Source organism: Oryza brachyantha, chromosome 12 (genome assembly GCF_000231095.2).
Source record: "Oryza brachyantha chromosome 12, ObraRS2, whole genome shotgun sequence".
NCBI lineage: Eukaryota > Viridiplantae > Streptophyta > Magnoliopsida > Poales > Poaceae > Oryza > Oryza brachyantha.
The window spans coordinates 2,283,885-2,304,330 of record NC_023174.2 but is presented as its reverse complement, the minus strand read 5'-3'; the positions used below and the strand labels follow the sequence as shown (position 1 = coordinate 2,304,330).

The window sequence follows — 20,446 nt, the reverse complement described above, 5'->3', positions numbered from 1 at the left end:
CCTAGAATTTCCCTCCTAACCCAACGAACAAACAACAAAGCCACTTTGTTCGTTCGTTGGAGCCACTTAACAGCTGCAAAAGGCAAAAAAAAAAAAATGAAATGCGTATGAGGTACTTGTGCTGCTTGATGACTAGGATTTGGCCTGCCTCTAGGGTTTAATTGATTGATGGTTGATTACTGCAACAGCAGAGTAGTAGAGGTACATGCTCCTACGTGATCTATATGGTGACATCGCTGCCATTCCAAGCAACCAGCGATACTGCATAACTTCCCAAGAAGATGTGCATGATTTTTGGCGCATCAGTTTTGGGAGCTACTGAAAATCTGAAACAGTAAGTGCATGTTCATCACGTTGATGATTAATGGCGTCAAAGCCAAGTTGTTAGCTTCTACCAGCAGCACGTATCATCTTATTCTCTCCGGGGCCACAAACTCAAAGCCAATTTTTTCAATAGCATTTGGCATTCCATCGCAAGTGAGCGGTGTCAGGTAGGCTGGTCCTTGGCGTCATCTCAACCACCATGAATAAAACAAGAGCACATGGACTAGGTATGTTTAGGGAGCCTTTTAGATTGTAAGAAGCAGCTGTTTAGTAGCTAATTTTTGAAAATCTGAAAAAACTCTGAAACTCAACTTCTGACTTTTTAATTCATTTTCCACATTCTATAACCCAAAAACTGCAGCTGAAAAAAATTCCCTCAAACACGTCCTGAGACTCCAGCATAGCAATGCATAAATGTCATCAACAAGCTACATTGGTACTAGTACTACCCAAGTAGAAAGGTCCAATTAGGGCTACTTGATCGATCAAAAGATTCACCTAAATTAGGTAGAAAAATCACTTGCTCCCTGACCTACTGTGAGCAATTCTTCATAGTCTGTAACTACTGTCTTCTGTTATAGTAGTAGATACTTGTCGTTTTGTATATGCTCCCGTAAAATGATGTTTTCTTTTTGATTTTGTAATCATATCATTATGGAAACTAGTGATAAACTGATAAAACTGTATTTAAAGGAATCACACATCAATGTAAAAAAGAGTAAATTTTATAAAACAATAACTATTAGTCAAAACTCTCGCTATGCTACAACTTCAACAAAAGTTTCGGAGAATTACAATGGTAGCAAACAGTTTCATAAGAAAACTTTAACTTTAACCAATACAGGTGTTTGTGGTTCAAAGTGTAGAAGTTGAGTATTCATGTTGTTTTATATTATAAGATGTTTTAACAGTGGCGGCTTCAGGATTTATAATTTAGGTATTTAAAATATAGAGAGGTAAAAGTATTTATTCTTTTTTTGCAATTGAAAACTATAATTATCTTGTATACTATTAAACACTAGCAATGGTACGGTATATAGCATATATATAACACATATTTTAAAGTAGATAGTTTTAGCTTTTCAAAATTTACTCAGAAAGAATGATAAGCACTAAATATGTAGTCCCACGTGATTCGAGAAGTTGGTTTAACACAATACTTTGATGAAGTTATCTTTGGTCGCATTTACTCTTAATAGATCCCCTTTGAAACACAAGAGTTTCTCTAAATTACTTTTACAGTAATAAAGATATATTCTAGAAAGTTGCAACTAATTTCGAACTACTACAAAGTCGTAGTGATTGAAGTAACTGTACCACTCCAATTTCAGAATGGAGCTCATCCATGAAAGAAAGTGACCATGGGTATATATGGATTGAGATACTCTTACGTAAATCTGGAAGAACTTGAAAGCTAACATGCGTCATGGATGGGATTTGGGGATTTTTTTTTTACGGTTAGATTGATTAGTACTACAGAAAAGTAGACAGTACTTAATTTACGGCACTCCCGCCCAATTTATTATATTCTTTTTCACCATTTTCCTTATACATAAATAGTAGCTGTTTACTACACCGTTCAAAAAAAAAAAAAGATGATTTCTGGGTTTGGTAGGTTGAGTGTTTGACCATTCGTATTATTTGAAAAATTTATTAAAAAATTAAAAAAATAGTTGCAAGTAAAGTATTATTCATATTTTATCATATAGTAACAATAAAATATTAATCATAAAAAAATTTTAATAAGACGAAGAGTTAAAATTCTATTCAGAAACATAAAATTTCATTTATTTTGAGAGAGATGGCATATTACTACATACAATTAGGACACGTGTCACAACTCGCACGGCATCCACTCCCGGGGGTACACACCTTGAGCCAGCCTAACCCATGACGCGCATACACGTACGGCGCCGGCAGCCACAAGCAAAAAAAACAAAAGCCACCCCCAACCCAACCCAACCAGGGATCCACGACGACGACGAAGAAGCAGCTTCTTCCCCACATCACCTCCCCATCAGTCCATCACCTCTCTCTAACTCTTAACACCACCACCACATTTTCTTCTCTCCTCTCCTCTTCGACTCCACCCGTCTCACATTAAGCTCAGAAATTAATTAAGCAAAGGATTACAAGAGAAGCGAAAGCAGAGAAGAAGAAGAAGAAGAAGAAGAAGAAGAAGAAGAAGGGCGATGGGGAAGGACTGCGGCAAGCACGGCGACGACGACTTCCGCGACGGGTGCAAGCGCCTCCTGACCGTGCTGGTCGTCCTCGCCGTCCTCGTCGGCGTCATCGCGCTCATCCTCTACCTCGTGCTCCGCCCCACCCACCCGCGCTTCTACCTGCAGGACGCCTCCCTCCGCCAGCTCGACCTCTCCAACTCCTCCGGCGGCCTCCTCTCCACCACCGTCCAGGTCACCCTCGCCTCCCGCAACCCCAACGACCGCGTCGGCGTCTACTACGACCGCCTCGACGTCTACGCCTCCTACAAGTACCAGCAGATCACCGTCGCCGCCTCGCTCCCGCCGGTCTACCAGGGCCACGGCGACGTCGACGTCTGGTCCCCCGTCCTCGTCGGCCCCAACGTCCCCTTCGCCCCCTACCTCGCCGACGCCATCTCGCAGGACTGCCAGGCCGGCTACCTCATCCTCCAGGTCAAGGTCGACGGCCGCGTCCGCTGGAAGGTCGGCAGCTGGATCTCCGGCCACTACCACCTCTTCGTCACCTGCCCGGCCTTCCTCGTCACCGCCGGCGGCAACGGCGCCCCCGGCGCCGCCGGCTTCAGGTTCCAGACCACCACCTACTGCCACGTCGAGGTCTAGCTAGCTACTCCACTGTAGTGTACCCACGTCAGTAATTAAGCCAAGCTGCTGCTGGTGGTGGTGGTGGTAGCTCCGGCCAGCCGCCGGCGAGGTAGGTTTCTTGCGGTGGTGTCCATAGTCAAAGGAGACGGTGGTAATAATGAATTAAACCGATTTTGTGGGTTACAAAATGTAAAGGAGGAGGAGAGGCCATTAATCTAGGATTAATGCTACGGTTAATTATGTGCTCTCTTGATTATATTAGCTCTTAATTTTCAATAATCTTCTTTTATGTGCTGCAATTTTTAAGATAAAAAGATCACCTTTTTGTTTCAAGTTCTTCTAGCAGTTCCCTTTTCATGCATGTGTTCATGCATTTCTTTTTGGAGTTGATCTTAGTGATAACACATTTTGATCATGCAAATCAATTAGGGGATCTCTTGGATCAACTGTTTTTTTGGAATTATGTATTCATGTTTGTTTGGTGGCAACAACCAGATCCAAGGCAACCACTCAATAATGTGTGAGATTTTGGTGAAGGGAAAGTACACTTTGGACTCTGTGTCTGTGATCCCAATTAAGTCCAAGCTGTAGTTGGTTAGTCTCACTCCCTGAGTCTTCACATGGACCAGCTTGTTTAATTCCATCTCAAGAAACAAGTGTTACTAATTAACATGTGGCAACCATTTTATTACTGTTTTTGGGTTCCTGTGTGCCAATAATTTGCCAATGGATGATCTGTCATTCACATGTAGAAGCATCTATTCTGTGGGTGAAAAAAAAGTACAACTTTGACTTTGGAATAATTAAGTTGATTATTCTTGCCCATTCTTTTTGCCCCATTTCTGATTAGTAATCAAGCAAGGGAATAACACACAAGTAAAGTGACTTTGTGGGAAAGATTGATGAGTTATTTACAAAGAATCATTCACATAAGCATCATATCTTTCTTGCAAAGCATATATATACATCATATATATGCTTTTTCTTCTGAATTAAGCAGCTCTCATGGAAATTGCAAAGCATTAGTACATGATGGATGTGATGCTGATAAGAGCTACTAGCTGCTAGTGGTGTCCGTGTGGGCGTGTGCCCCATGCATGCATGTTTCCTGCAAAAGAAAGATGATGATAATAAAGGATTCGGTTGCTTTGGTGTTTGGGTGAGATTGTTGCCTTTAGTTTAGGCAGCAATGGATGGATGGATCAGTGGCCCAAATCAGATCCAAATCTTTCTAGGAACAAGGCATGACACATATGCATGTATTATAGCTTGGATTTGCATAAGAGCAAGGCTAATAATATAGTCAATTTATTGGCTATAAGAATCCTTGCAGTTTTCTCTTAGCTCTGCTTATAATTAATGCAAAGTCCACATGTCATTCTTATAGAGTTTCTTGGTTCTTGTGTTAGAGCTGGCTATAAGCTTAGAGCAAGTTTAATAGTATAGCCAACTACTAGCTCTAATTCATCTATAGTCAATCTAATAGTCAATTTATACAATAGTTACCTACAAAACATCAATACATAGTCCCACATATGTCGTACACACATTTTATCTTGAAGCACGTGTGCAGCTAGTAGCACACTTTCCTTCTCTCTCCTCTTATTTTTTTAAAATATATTTATAGTTGACTTATAGCCTGCTATTGTACCTACTCTTATAGCCCACTTCTCTCTCCTCTTATCTCTCCTCCGCCTCAACATTTAGCCAGCTTATAGCCTGCTATTATACTGCTGTAAGCAAAGAGAAATTAAGCTTGAATAGTATGGAGCAGAGAGAGAGGGGTGTGATGTTAGATGGTAAGTAAGCGGTATCATTTAACTTTTGTTATTCTTTATCCAGAGCGTTTAATCCCTCTCACAACACCTATGAGAGAAGAGTGGTAAATTTATTACCCCTTACGTGTAAGAGTGGCAAAAAGTTAAATTTCTCGTTGTTAATACATGTGTCCTCTATCAAACTAGTCCATATGTAATTGATTCTAAGGTCAGTAAAAAATAAGTTGTTGATACGTGAGTCATGTATCAAACCGGTCCACATGCCATCGATTCAAAGCAGGTGAAAAATAAGTCAGAGCAGCTGATTGGAGTTGTGAGCGGTGAGGTGAAGTGAGGTTATTAGGAGCTAGTCTTTTAAACAACGGAAGTGTTTTATTAATCTCACTTAATTGCATTAAGGAAATATAATCATATTAAGGTTGTATTTTGTTAGGTGAAGATAAAAGATAATCTGATTTTTATGTTAGCTAATTCATAATACAAACGATCTAACTACTACAAAATTAAAAATTGACTTTAGAAATATGATAAACTTTTATATAGAAGTCATTTTTAAAAAGTTTACCGTTTAATAATTTAGAAAACTCATGCAAAAATTAAGAAATAATCTTAGGAAAAAAAACAGCATAAGTGTCCAACGCTCGAGGGCACTGAAGGAGTGGTATCTGCACGAATCAGTGATGATCAGTGTATGGATGGTGAAATGGATCGGTGGCGTGTATGTCATGGCTCGCGGCCGAAAGCTATCGTTTTCCTATATATTACTATCTCCATCGTTCGATCGGTTCGGTGTCACTAGCTTAATTGCTGCTGCTTTAATTTGTCCTCTGCAACACTGAAATGGACGTACCGGCGAACGGCTGAACGGGCCTGTAGCCTAGTGGTTACAAAGGCCTTAGTAACACTTGAGGTCTTGGGTTCGATTTCTCGTTGGAGCGAATTTTTCAGGATTCTAACGGTTTTGTGCTTTCAGTAGGAGACGATGTGTCCGTCGTTAGCGATGATATTCTGGAGTTTGCCGGCGGTTTTCGGAGGTGCTCTTACCGTGTTTAAAAAAAATGGACATACCTATCGACAGAATCGCATCACCAATCTGAAAGAAGCTACCTGCACCCAACCACACTGCAATGATAGTGTGTGTATGTCTGCATGCAAAAGCAGACAGGTCGGTTCAAGCTAAAGGTTTATCAAGCTACAATGTTCATTTCCAACAAGGGATTTTGGATTTGTGCAGGCACACTTATCAAGGTTCTAAACAATGCGTTTAATGCAAAAAAAAAGTTATATATGGAGGTTGCTCATCTGAATTTTTTTTAAGGAAAATTTTGAACTCTGTAGTTCAATTAGTTGTTTATATCCTCAATTAATTATCCTTTAACCTCAGTTATCCGAAAAATATTGAACTGAATGAGTATTGGTAATGTGTGTCAATGAAGATGTGGCTGTGACGTAATAGAGGGAAGATATATTCGTGGTGCTATTGTGCTTTTGCTTCTAGCAACATGAGACCAAAGTTGCTGAAACAAAAAAAAAATGATGCACGAATGGATGGTGCACGAGTGCATGACAGATAAAGAGAAAGAAAAAAGAAGAAGAAGAAAATGCAGCCACAAAGAAAGATAGCATAATGAGTGCGTTCTAAGTGCTAGAAGCATCATCAAGATGCAGATGGTCCCGAGGAGGGAGGACATACATACTACATTCCTTTTGTTTGTTTTTCCAAGTGCTGCCCCATTTTTTTCTTCCCAATTGAACCATGCTCCTAATTATGGAGAACATGTTAATGTTGACCACACTTTGAAATATAAATTTCAGGTCCTATATTTTCTGCTGTAAAAATACTAGAAGAAACCAGCAAATTCACGGTATTCTGGAAGTGTTTTTGGAACGAAGTTGTACATGCAACATAACCAAAGTTGCGGAAACAAGCTCCTAAACAGTGCAACCACGGTGCTTGAGAAACGTTTGTTTAGTCCATGTTAGGGAAATACTCAGTTGTGTCTACATGTGTATTTTTTATATAATAAAAAATTATATTTTCAAAAAATTGATAAAAAAAAGATAGCCTTAGTCTCTTAGAGTATCTCCACTCTCTAAGTCTTGCTCTGTCGATCTATTTGACAAGCTAGGCAAAAAGATTGTTCTCTGTATTTTTACGTGCACTTACAGTCTCTTTACATACTACTCTCTAAATTAACTTGATCTCATATGTCACACACTTCGACACACTCTTCTTTTGTATGTTCCTATCTTCTCGCTCACTCTCCATGGCTAGCGACTGATAAAGGGAGGGAGGTTGGAGAGCAATGGCGATGGAGGTTGGAGAGCCCACCTAGCATTGTCGTCATACGGTCAAGAAGATGCTCGGGCAAGCGGGGAGGCGATAACAACATCTTCTCCATGTTTGGATCACCAAATTTTCTACATCGTAGAGCTTTACGACCTCCCTCCTCCATCACACCTTCGTGGTGGGGAGGTTAGTTGAGGGAAGAGAGGTGGTGAGACCATGTTATACAAGCCATTCCGGCTTGTTTCGTGTTTACTTGCCAGGCAAGGGAAAAAGTCTGGTCATCCAGTTATCAAGTCTGTTGGAGGATTTTGTTTTTTAAGTTTATCAGATTCTGGTATATCGAGGTTGTTAAACACTGGGGATTAATTAACTAATCGGTATATTTGCACCTACTTCTGAGTTTGAAGAAAAATATGTGAAGATGGTTTACACTCAAGTACACTCTGAGTATACAGGTGAGCTCTTAATGTCTTACCGGATGTATGTCAACACCAGCAATGTGACGGGCAAAAATTGACCGGTGTAAAGTGGCAGATGAATGTTACTTTCAGACAGTCACTCTTTACTAACTTTTTGAAAGCCCTTTTTTCCTCATACATCTTATTATTAGTTAATTACATGCAGTCTTTTTCTGTTATTTTTTAATGGTTTTTACTAAAAGTGTGGCAGGATAATTTAGAGTGATTTTCCTCTATTGGTTTCCTCTCCTGAATTGATAAAAGAGATTAATGATGTTTTGCTCCGCCTTCTCCCATGGCTCCAGAGCCATAAACTCTCATAAACATATGGTTTAATGGGATTGGGAAAAAGAGCGAAGCAGAATTTCTAACAAATAATATATAAATAGGTGGTGGCGACGGTGGCTTGCCTAACGGGTCAATGGAAATTATAATTATTGGAAAGCAAGTCTAGTGAAGCCATAACATTAGAGCATATATATAACAGTGTAGACGACCAATGTTTTGATATACGTCGATAACTAAATAGACAAGTTGTATAATAAGTTTTCTACTTGGGTGTCTGTACAATATTGAATATATCATTTTTATATTTTGTATTGTTGCACGCAACCAATGCATAAAGTTTTTCTCTAAAGATGATAGCGCGCAGTTTAGGAGACGAACGAAGAGACATCGTCTAAATTTTTCTTAAGTTAATGATACTATGTATAATGATTAATTAGATGTGAATGTATATAAACTACCACTGTTTTACCGTTATACATGCCCTAATGGCACTGATTCATTGTTGGCAGTCATTGCCTTGCAGAGGATCCATGTCCTGCGCAAACAAGGACACACACTTCATCTTAAAATAAACTAATTTCTATCTATAAATCTGATGACTATAAATTATTATTGTTAGGACGTGTGTATATATAAGCTAATAGAGAATCTCTGTATACGTATATCATCTACCATTACTGTTTAAAGGTAACGGTGATGAATTACATTTCAACTAGAGATCCGATTGTGCTGCATAGAGGATAGTGATGGGCACCCATCTTTTTTTTATACTTATGTTTATAAGCTATAATTTAAATTTTTAACTTTAAATTTGAAGTTGATTTTACAGTTTTTTAGATTATTTTGCAGTTTTTCTTTAAGATCGCTAAATACATGTATATAAAAAAATTATTTATAAATTATTTTTGCGTTTCTAATCACGACGTTTGGCTTATTTAAGGAATAAGCCAAAAATGGGCACCTAGATACAATATAAGAGCAGTGATGTAGTAGTGGTGCATTAGTAGAGAGACAATAGGGTCATGTGATAGTCTAAGCAAGTACAATAGCAGGGCTATAAGTTAACTATAATTATTTTATACAGAGGAGAAAGAAAATAAGAAGGGTTAGCTTTTGTAAAATAGCTACTCATGTTCCAAGACATTTACGTTAAATATATAATAGAGAATAAGAGAGAGGGGAAAAATAGTGATATAAATCTTATATCCAATCTATTATTATACATGTTAGCTTTAATATAAACACTAGTACGGTAGTTGACTGTTCTATTAAACTTGTCCTTGAGCACATCAATCTGGATACAGATGATACACAAGTCATCAACCGGGTCAGGTCATGAATCATGAGTAGTTTTGATTTAGCAGGCTAAAAACCAAATCTCTGGGTTTTTTTTTTTTTGAAGTTCAATTTGAAGTGAATTTTATGCATAAAAGCCATAGATATTATCAGAATGCAGAGTCGCCATCCTTTAAAAAAAAAATCAAATCAGGCGGCCAGCTTGAGACAGATGCAAGGCCCACCGTAATGCGGAAATGGGCCTTGTCGTTGCCGATTCCAGCCCGAGACAAGCTTGCTTTCCAAGCTTGGGCCGCACAATCACCGGAACTGAAGGTGATTTTGGCCCAAACTTGGCGGAGAATCTAGCACGCGGCCCGTCTGCATGCCACAGGCCCAGCTCCAGCTCTCCACCCACTCAAGCTTTCTCATTCTTCAGTTCAGTTGTTCCCTGGATTCGAGAATCAATTGTCAGCTGTGAATATTACAGGAGCAGAGTAGGTGTTTCAACAAAACAGCAGAATTTGGACGAAAGATGAATGATTTTTCAAATTTTTGTGATAGCTATTTAATGGTATAAACGATAAAAAAATCTACTTTAGAAAAAATAACAAGATGAATTTTTATATAAGAACTTTTTTTAAAAAAAATATACCGTCTAGCTGTTTAAAAAACATGTGCGTAAAAGTAGAAAAATATGATAAAAGAACACAGCTTCAATGTTCGGCAGCCATTGTTCCCAACTTATACTTCTTTATTTTTCAAGCGCAGACCGCTGATGGTGCCTATTTTTAAAATTCATTTATATATAGGTTGTTTAAACATCGTATTATTTATTTTCTAGTTCCTTTTGAGCTAATACTTAATTATTTTTCTACAAGAGATCGAGTGCATGGCACCGCCTGTATGTTAGCTGCATTAGGTTCTATCCCACTAACTATCTTTCCAGGTGTTGGCCAATCAGGAAGTAGCAGAACTACAACTTGCTCATTGTTTTATGAATTTGAATTAACATGGATATTTCATTGGTGGTTACATTCTTTACAGGCATTTCTAGCATTAACTGGTCTGGGCATACTTAAGGTAGTTTATGTTTACTGGGTCGCAGTAGTTTGGGTGTTTAGGGGGAAAAAGTCAAACAACATATTTGCAAAAATAAATTATGAATAAAATATTTATATACATGTTTTAGCGATTAAAAAATAAGGCAGGAAAATAAACTATGATAAAAAAAACTTTAAATCAAATCTAAATTTAAGATTAAATATTCAAAGTCGGACTTGTAAGAATAAGCAGTAAGCCAAAAATTTGCCTCATCTTCAGGGTGGTGTCACCACAGCATTTTCGGCTAATTTCTCTCCCTGTGATCATTGTCAGCACCGGTCATTGCAGTTCCTAACAAGTTTCATGGGTTGAAAGAGTAGACAAAGACTAGAGCTTGCCAAGGTCTTCTTCCCAAGAGAAGCTAATTAAGGTTAAATAGATTTGCAAAAAAATTAAGGTTAAATACTTGGTAATATTAATTTGGTTTTCGTTTACAAATTGTCTAGGGGTTATTTAGATGGGGCTAAACTTTTTAGCCCCATATTACATCGGATGTTTGACACTAATTTAAAGTATTAAACATAGATTAATCAAAAATAATTTTATAAATGAGAGTTAATCCGCAAGATGAATTTTTTAAGTCTAATTAATCCATAATTAGCAAATGTTTACTGGAGCATCACATAGGCTAATCATGGATTAATTAGGCTCATTAAATTCGTCTTGCGAATTAGTCCAAGATTATAGATAAGTTTTATTTATATACAACATTTACTATTTATAATAAATATCAAAAATCCGACGTGAACTGGGTCCGTAGAAACAAACACGGCTTGATTCCCGTCTCTACGGTGCTGGGAAACGACGCGCACAAACAAACGACTTGAGCTGATTGCTTTTTGCTGGTCATGGTCAATTCATAATTTTTTTCAGCGGTGGGTCCCACTTTTTAGCGAGTTTTGTGTTAGCTTGAAAATGCTAATGCTACGCAGACATCGCTAGTGTACCCCCTTTGTTTGATGTCACCTAGCTGTGGAATAATTAACTTTTACCACTCTTATAAATGACGCTAACATATTTGTCACTGGGCCCACATAGACACATGAGGACCCACGTGTCATAAACAGCGAGTGACAAATATGCTATGTGTCATTTCTAAGAGTTGCAAAAGGTTAAATGCCCCAGTATGTTGGTTCATAACACGGTTCACATGATCTCTAATACCGACGTCCACCTTTGCTACGTGAATAAGACATTTTTGTGAGTTTATGTATAGGCGTATAACCAATCGTATATTTTTAATAAGTAGTTTTACCATGATAATACTCTACCGTCAGTATTCTTATCATTAAAACTTAAAAGCAATATAAATTATTGAGTTTGAGTCCTGTTATAACAATATAAAAATATTCTACTGGTGGTAGCTAATGTGACCGCACAGATGAATATTATCGATTGAAGGAGAGAAGATGGAAGGTTTAATTTGATTCTCCCACCCACGAAATCATCTCAACTTTACCGGGTTTAGGCGTGTGAAAAGAGGTACATTCAATCTGTCTCATCTTGTATAAGGCCGCATTAATTCCACAGCCTCTTCTTGCCTAACTATATTCTCTTATTTTTCGTACGCATGTTTTCTACTGAATGTATATATTTTTTAATAATTTCCTGTAAGACAGTTTTATTAAAAAATATATATATCAAATTATTTTTTAAAAGTTTTATTAGATAATAACTAATTAATCGTGTGTTAATCCACTACTATGTTTTTCATACCAGTTCCGAACCCTAACCAAGAACACGACCTAATTTGTAACCGAAAACATGCCAAAAAGAAACAACTACACACAAATATACAGTGGCTATCTTTTTCTTCCGCTTACACTTGTAAACCAAATTTAAATTTCTAACCTTAAATTATGAGTTGATTTTAGAATTTTTTTTCCATATGATGTCTTCATCAATTTAGGTCACAAAAAGCATGCCATATTTACTTAAGTTTATCTTTATACTCATAGAGTAATATCTCTATGTATATATTCATCCTTACACCATGCAATTATCGGAGGAATTGTGATAAACTCAAATATTATTAGGAAATAACCTAATATCAATTAAATATGTACATGTGAGGTTTCGAACTCAGGCTGACTAACCCACCACCTCGTAGAGCTAGGGAGAAGATCTCTCGGAATGAATATGTGACAAAAGGAAAGGATGATAAAATTGGTAAGTCATGTGTGCACCTATCATTTCTGCTCGTAGGTGATTTGACTATTCTAACGTTCATCCAAAGCTCTATTAATTCCGAGCTTCCGACAAACCCAGCTCAGACGAAGCACCCCTTCTCCCTCAACCCCTCACCGCCGCGCTGATCCGTTGACCAACGACTCCGGCCATCCGCCGCCGCCGCCGCCTGAGCTAGCTCCGCCGGCCATGGACAGAGGCGGCAACCAGGGGAGGAGGGGCTGCTGCAGCAGCCTGTTCACCTCCATCGTCACCGGCGGCCTCGTGGTGCTCATCTACTGGGCCATCTTCCAGCCGCACCACATCCGCGCCACCGTCGCCTCCGCCGAGCTCTCCAACCTCACCGTCGCCGCCAATGGCGCCGGCGCCACCGCCTCCTACGCCCTCGCCGTCACGCTCAGCCTCTACAACCCCAGCCTCCGCGTCAACATCTACTACGACACCCTCGACTGCGAGCTCCGCTTCCGCGGCCAGCTGCTCGGCCACGCCAACGGCGCCGCTCCGGCCGAGTTCTACCAGCGCCGGAAGAGCTCCGACGACGTGACGGTGTCCTTCGCCGGGACGGGCGTCACCGTCCCCGGCGAGCTGGGGAAGGAGAAGGCGAGCGGCAGCGTGAGCCTGGAGGTGGCCGTCGACGCGAGGGTCAGGTACAGGTTCGGCAGCATCAAGATCCGGCAGAAGCCGAGGATATGGTGCTCGCTGGCCATCCCCGTCGGGGCCGGCGGCGGCGGCCGGCTCAGCTCCGGCGAGCGGTGTAGCGTCAAGTACTAGACTACTAGAGTACTAGCTACTGGGCAATGATTGAGTGCTTAATTGTTCTTGCTTCGTTGAGATTCGTGCTGCCCCACTTTGATTTGTTTTTGTGCAAAACATTCATATTTAGTTTCTAGTATTGTTTTTGTGTAGGGTGCCAATTGTTAATCGTTTTGATCCAACTGTATTGCCTATATTATACTTGAATTATTTCAAATTGCGATTTTTGAAAGATTTTTCCGGGGCATTTGCGATTCTTTTTTTAATAGATTCGTTTTGCAATTAGCACGTTAGTTTAGTCCTTTATAGCGTTATTAAGGCTGGGTTGTGATTAGTGGAAGCGTGGGACCGTGCATGACGTGTCTACCAACTGAATTGATGGATTTTTAACGGCTCCCGTCGTTTTGCTTTTCGGAGGAATAAACGAAAATGTGTTTTGACAAACGTAAAATAATTTACAGGTAAAACTTTTATATACGTGTTTATAGCGACTCAAAAGCAAAATGTGTAAAACAAAACATGATAAAACAAAATAGTTTGTGCGTTGACTTACATAAGGTTCCGAGTCAACGCCGCATCTCCGGTCGGACCTATTGCCAGGAAGGCTCCGAGGCATCTATCATTAACTCATCCAGATTACTTCCACAGTGCACGAATTAATTACGCGAATGCGAGTGACTTTGGTTTGGGCCTGTTTAGTTCCAAAAATTTTCACCCAAAAACGTCGTATCAAATCTTTAGACACGTACGTAGAGTATTAAATATAGATAAAACGAAAACTAATTGCATAATTACGTGAAAAATCATGAGACGAATTTTTTGAGCCTAATTAGTCGAGAGTTAGTTATAGGTGCTACAGTAACACACATGCGCCAATGGCGGATTAATTAGGCTCAAAATATTCGTCTCGTGGTTTCTAGGCGAGCCATGAAATTGGTTTTTTCATTTGTGTCCGAAAACCTCTTCCGACGTTCAATCAAATGTCTAATTTGACATCTAAAAATTTTTATTTTCCTAACTAAACACCAACTCGGTATGTTGGTTCAATGGAATATATTAACCCTCTATATTTTAATACACGACGAAGTTAACTTTTGACATAGGTTTGATTTTGTCTTTTTAAAAATATTATATAAATATAAAAATATTATATATTAATAAATCAATCACAATAAAATAAATAATAATTACATAAATATTTTGAATGAGATGAATAGTTAAATATTTTAAAAAATTCAACCACGTCATCTATTAAAATAGAGAAATTCCTTTCATACCCCTGTAATTTCACATAAGTCAATTAAACGAGTAACTCAGTCCAAATACTACTAGTATTTCGCGTAAACCCACCTGGCTAGATTTCGTTTGATTAAACTGATTTAATCTTCATGGTGTTAATCCTTAACCCATGACGATCACGGCGTGCCACTCTTAATGAAAAAAAAATGGTACGTTTGTGAATAATCTCTGATGGGTTGCATACCGTAAAAGAAGGAAAAGCTAAAACCCGATGTACCACGCCGTCAGATTGGCGGAACGTGATGCCCTGCGAACAATACATGCACACATGCCATGCGAGTTGTGTGCAGCTACAATCCTTTTCCTTCTCTGCGTTGGTATCAGAGACGAGACGGGTTTTTTTATACTAATAATCGCTCAATCCGTTTCCTGAGTTGGATTTTTTTTCATAATTTTATATTTTTCAATCTATCCTTTTATAAGAATTAAATTATTTTAAGGCAATAATTATATTTTTAGAGCATAATCCTATAGTCGGTATCATCTTGGTCTCAGTGGTCCACAGTAGGATATGAGTTGATACCACTTTAGTATCAATCGTTACCAACTGTGTATCAGTCTACGAGTTATTATAGTGCGGTATTAGATTTGATGCCGGTGAGATATTTTGTTTGATAGCTTATGAAATCATCCCGTTCCGGACCGAGATACTAGGCCCCCTCACAAAAAAAAAACTTGCTTGGAGTCATTTTTCGAAGCATTAGTTGTTAAAGCTACTGTTTGGAGTTAAGGAACTTGTTTCTAATATGTTACAAGAGGTAGAATTGCGACAGGGAAATGTGCGAAGATTGAGAACGAAATGAGTTGGGAAAAATTAATAGCTAGGATTTGGAGTTGAGAAATTTCCTTACATGTCCCTAGACTTCTGCTCAACCTTTTTATGATCCTGGATTTGCCTTATCCCCACATACCACAATTTTCTTTATAATATCCTATGCTCCTATTTCCCCGCAAAAAAAAATCCTATGCTCCTATAGCACTAGTTGATCATTATTTTCATGTTAAAATGATTGTGTTGCGCTTCTTTTATACTCACTCCATATTTTTTATATTACACCGTTAACTTTTAGGTTTATCATTCGTCTTATTAAAAAAAATTATATAATTATTAACTATTCTTTAATAATATGATTTATTATTATACAAACTAAACGGCCAAACATAGACTCGAAAGTCAATGGTGTTATATAAAAAAATATGGAGGAAGTACTTAATAGTAATATACATGTGCATTAATTATATTAGGCTTATTGTTGACGATGGACTGCATATGCCAATAGTAAAAAAGAAATGGTTTTTTCAAAGAAACCACTTCAATTTTTTTCCTCATTTTTGTGGAAGCAGTGTTTTTTAGGTGACGTGGGGAGAGGAGTAGGACGGGTCCGTTTTTAAGGACCTATTTATTTCGTTTGACATTATTGTAATCTATATTATATTATTAAGACATATTACTATAAGTTGGATTATTATATGTTTGTTATAATTGAAGTAGGTAATGCACGGTAAGATGAGCAATTAATTTAATTATTTTAAAGTACCTAAAAATAGTGGGTCTCTAGCAACTCAATAATCAAAAAAATATCCTTAGTGGTGCTTATCAGATTATAACATTTTAGGACTCTGGATTATAATAAGATCTAATTGTTCATTTCAGATTATTTTATAGGTTAGACCATGCCAACACAGGTGCGCGTCTGTCGTTTTTGTTTTGAAGTCGTTGATTTTGGAGGGTCATTCTCGTGGTTCCACGCCCATCCATTGGCTTTTAATTACATTTATAAGTCAAAACTTCAATTTTAACCTTAAATTTGAAATTTGAAGTTAATTTCAAAATTTTTCATCCCAGTTTATTTGTTTACTTTGATTTTAGATCACTATAAATATATATATGAAAGTTTTATTCGTAAATTATTTTCTATTTGCAAATTTATCGTTTGGTTTTTTCCTAAAAAGCAAGCAAGAAGATGACCAAGTGTTGCTAAGTGGTGAACAAAAATGAAGATCGTACGGACATAATGCAACTATATGTGAAAGGAGCATTTATATATTTTTCATTAATATTAAAAACCATGTTAAAAAATAATTTTAATAAAAATAATGGACTAGCCGTGGTATACCAAACCGGTGGAGAAACTGACATGGTTACCGTGATTATCACGGTAAGAAATCGCCTAAAAACATAGAAAAAATCATGATAACTACGTGATAATCGTGCTCCATCGGATAACTTTTACATAGCTCTACACATAAATAAGAGCAATTTTCCAGGTATCGGGAGGTACCACTATTTCCTATATTTTCTATATTGGTACCTCATGTTATCTTCTAAAGGACGAGAAAATGGAATTTTTTGAATTTTTAATTTTATTTATTAAATATTTTATAATTTTAATTTTATATTTCCTGCCGCCCTCTAGGAGGACGGAAAGGTGACATGGCAAACGGCCGCTCGGCCGCGAGGGACGGCCGGCAACGGCGACACGGTGAACTTTTCATTTAGGTCCTTTCCGCCCTTACAGAGGGTGGCAAGGGGCAAACTGCAAAAGTGTCGCACACGTTCAGAATTTTTCAAATGAATCGGGAATATTTGGATTGAACCGCGGTTTGATGCATATATATATAACGTATTCTCCTCTTCTACCTAAGAGACCGGAGGTCGAATCCTCGCTAAGAAAATGTGCTCCTATTGGATTTGACCTCTGATCTCCTAGAATGGGACACTAACCACTGAGCTAAGATAGTAGTTGTGATTAAATAAGTACATATATTATACATATATTATCAAACCGCGGTTCAATCAGAAAGAAAATTTCCCGGGCACACGCAACATTTTTGCAGTTTGCCCCTTCCCGCCCTCTGTAACGGCAGAAATGACCAAAATGAAAAAGTCGTCGTGCCGCCGTTACCAGCCATCCCTCGCGGCCGAGCGGCCGTTTGCCACGTCACCTTTCCGCCCTCCTAGAGGGCGGCAGGAGGTTAGTTTTGTGATTTTTTGAAATACAAAATTAATATTATAAAATATTTAATAAATAAAATTCAAAATTCAAAAAAATCGAGAAAAATGCTCGTAAAGTAAACCTGCGAGGCTGGGACTAGCCATATCTTGCTGGGCCGTGGGACTAGCCACACCTTGCTGGGCCTGGGCCGTACGGATTCGAATCCCACAGAATGCTGGAGCTTAAAGCCGCCATGAAATCGTCGTCGTCGTCGTCGTTCGTATTGATCAAGCAATGGCATGTGATGGATGCACCCTTGCTTGCTCCAGTGTCTAGAATATGTTCTAACGAGAGAGAGAGAGAGAGAGAGGAAACCCTCGTCTCCCACCTCGGTATCCATTCCAATCGGCGATCACGTACCACCATTACATAAGCCATCCGAGAACGCGCGCTTGCTTCATGCATGCATGCGCGAGCTAGCGACCGAGTAGGTTAGCTAGCTACGTAGGTTGCTGGTCAGCGCCGGCCATGGCGGGCGGTGGCCCCGGCCGAGGGACTTGCTGCTGCAGCAGCCTCTGTAGCTTCGTCATCGGCGCCGGCTTCTCCGTGCTCATCTACTGGGCCACGTTCCAGCCACGCCGGATCAGGGCCGCCGTCGACTCCGCCACGCTCTCCAACCTCACCGTCGTCGTCCCGGGGAGGAACAACGGCTCCGGCGGCGTGGTCTCCTACCGCCTCGACGTCAACGTCAACCTGTACAACCCCAGCGGCCGCGCAGGCATCTACTACGACGGGCTCGACGCCCGGCTCATCCTCGCCCGCGACGGCGCCGGCGCGTCGCTCGGCCCGGCCAACGCCACCCTCCCCGCCGTGTTCCACCAGCCCAGGATGAGCAGCGCCGTCGTGGCGGTCGAGTTCGACAGGGGCGGCGGCGGCGGCGGCGCTGTCACCGGCGACGTGGCGGCGGAGCTGGCCAGGGAGATCAAGGCGGACGGGGAGGTCGGGTTCGAGCTGGAGCTCGACGCGCGGGTGAGGTACAAGCTGGGCTTCGTGCCGATACGCACCAAACCCAAGGTGCGGTGCACGGTGAGGATTCCGGTGAAGCGCGAGCGCGGCCGCCGCGGCGGCGTCGACAGCCTTCTTTCCTCCGGCGACAAGTGCACCGTGAAGTACTGACGATTCACGTCTTCTTCTTTTTTTTGGTTCTTTTTGGGCGTACGCGTGCGGTATATCGAATTTGATTTGATTATTTTGTTACATTCAAAAAGTTGTTCTTTGTTGACGATTCAGATCTATAATTGCTTTGACGTTGTTTTCAGTTATGTTGATTTTCTTAATTACATGAGATTTAATATACGTGCAAGTACTCTCCAATTAAGAAACACTGAGATACTCCTTCCGTTTCGTATTCTAAAAATTTCTGAGTTTGTCTAGATTCGTTTATGTATATATGTTTATATGGATTCATTAGTATATATGTAAATATAAAAAAGTCTCGTAATGTGGAGCGGACGTAATACATATTTAATTCACACACAATACATATAAGTAATTTATAACATACATATTCAAATAGCTTTATAACACACTACAAATTCAAATAGCTTTATAACACACTACAAGATATCTCATAGGTGACGATTCGTTTACGTCATAAAAACTTGAAATTTTGTCATGTTTCAAAATCTGTGACGCTCCCATGACGACTATTCGTTCGTCACCTATCATACGTCTCTAATGATGTTCTGTGACGAAAACATGTGATCTAACGACGATCCTTCTTTCGTCATTATTCTATGACGCTCATTTTCGTCATTAACAAGCCTAAAATACGTCATAAAATATAAGCTGGCCTACCAAGGGCCCTGTAGTAAGCAGTCTATTTATAGGCTAAGCCCAATTAAAATCAGGCCAAACCCAATTGAAAATTTACATAAAATTTTCAGCCCAAATATATTATACCATTTTTATTTGTAACAACGGGCAAATGGGCCAAGCCCATTTAAAAACACCATAAAGACCAAAGGCCCAAGATTTGTATCCAGTAATAGCCATCTAACCCATTTAAGGCCGACATGCTATTTTCAGCCCATTTATATTATATCCATTTAACAAGTAGGCCAAACCAATTTGACAAGACTAGATAGGCCCAAGATATATAGCATACATCAATATATATCAACATACAATACAACAAAGAATATTCTAAATTAAAGTCAAGTCTCACAAGTAACAGTACACTCACTGATCAAAACAACAAAAAAGAAAAATAGGTGCACAACTGCCATAGCTCTTGTTCCTTCTAAATGCATGCTAACATATATTGTCATGGTCTTGTAAGATGCATTCCCACAGACCTGCAATGTGTGAAATATATGCAAAATAAAAAAATGTGAGCTAATGAATATTGTTACATATTGAGCACAAACTTGAAATAGTAAACACATGTTGCAGTTGGTTATCTCAGTTTTCTATATATTAAGTTAAAGTTTAGGTTTGATGTTATATTAGAATGGAATGATGGATTAACAGGCTTCACTAAACTAATTTAAGTTGCAGGCCATGCAATAGGGCTATCTTGCCTAACTTGACTAACAAAACTTATTCAAAATAGCAGCATATAAAACTTACTACTACTGTATGTTCAAAAATCAGCAATAAGTGATGTTGCAGTAAGAACAGAAGAATGTTTTAGCAAGAAAAAACTTAGCATGAATGGTAGAAGAGGCCATAGATAAGAGCTATGATGTTGATGATAAATTCCTATGATTTTCCTCCATGGAGCTGCAAAAATCAAGAAAATCAGAGCAATTAATATCATATATACCAATGCATATAACAGAAGATGAGTGCGTTGAAATTTAATTTCATTAAAAACTAAGGAGCTAATCTGAACTTTACTGTGGTTCCAACGACAGGAAACATGCTCATAAACTGAATTGATACTCCA

The 20,446-nt window shown here is 39.1% G+C and overlaps 2 protein-coding genes across 2 annotated transcripts; both read left to right on the top strand.

Annotated features, from left to right (window-relative positions):
* The first annotated feature begins 2,286 nt into the window (after nucleotides 1–2,286).
* Nucleotides 2,287–3,406, top strand: LOC102706805 (NDR1/HIN1-like protein 1). Its single transcript, XM_040529435.1, has one exon. It carries the CDS (start codon nucleotides 2,517–2,519, stop codon nucleotides 3,144–3,146), a length of 630 nt encoding a protein of 209 aa, XP_040385369.1. The 5' UTR covers nucleotides 2,287–2,516; the 3' UTR covers nucleotides 3,147–3,406.
* A 9,202-nt stretch (nucleotides 3,407–12,608) lies between these two features.
* Nucleotides 12,609–13,501, top strand: LOC102709792 (uncharacterized protein At1g08160-like). Its single transcript, XM_006663775.3, has one exon. It carries the CDS (start codon nucleotides 12,698–12,700, stop codon nucleotides 13,277–13,279), a length of 582 nt encoding a protein of 193 aa, XP_006663838.1. The 5' UTR covers nucleotides 12,609–12,697; the 3' UTR covers nucleotides 13,280–13,501.
* The last annotated feature ends 6,945 nt before the right edge of the window (nucleotides 13,502–20,446 follow it).

Coding starts and splice junctions, on each gene's coding strand:
- LOC102706805 (XM_040529435.1), top strand. CDS start 2,517: ATGGGGAAGGACTGCGGCAAGCACGGCGACGACGACTTCCGCGACGGG.
- LOC102709792 (XM_006663775.3), top strand. CDS start 12,698: ATGGACAGAGGCGGCAACCAGGGGAGGAGGGGCTGCTGCAGCAGCCTG.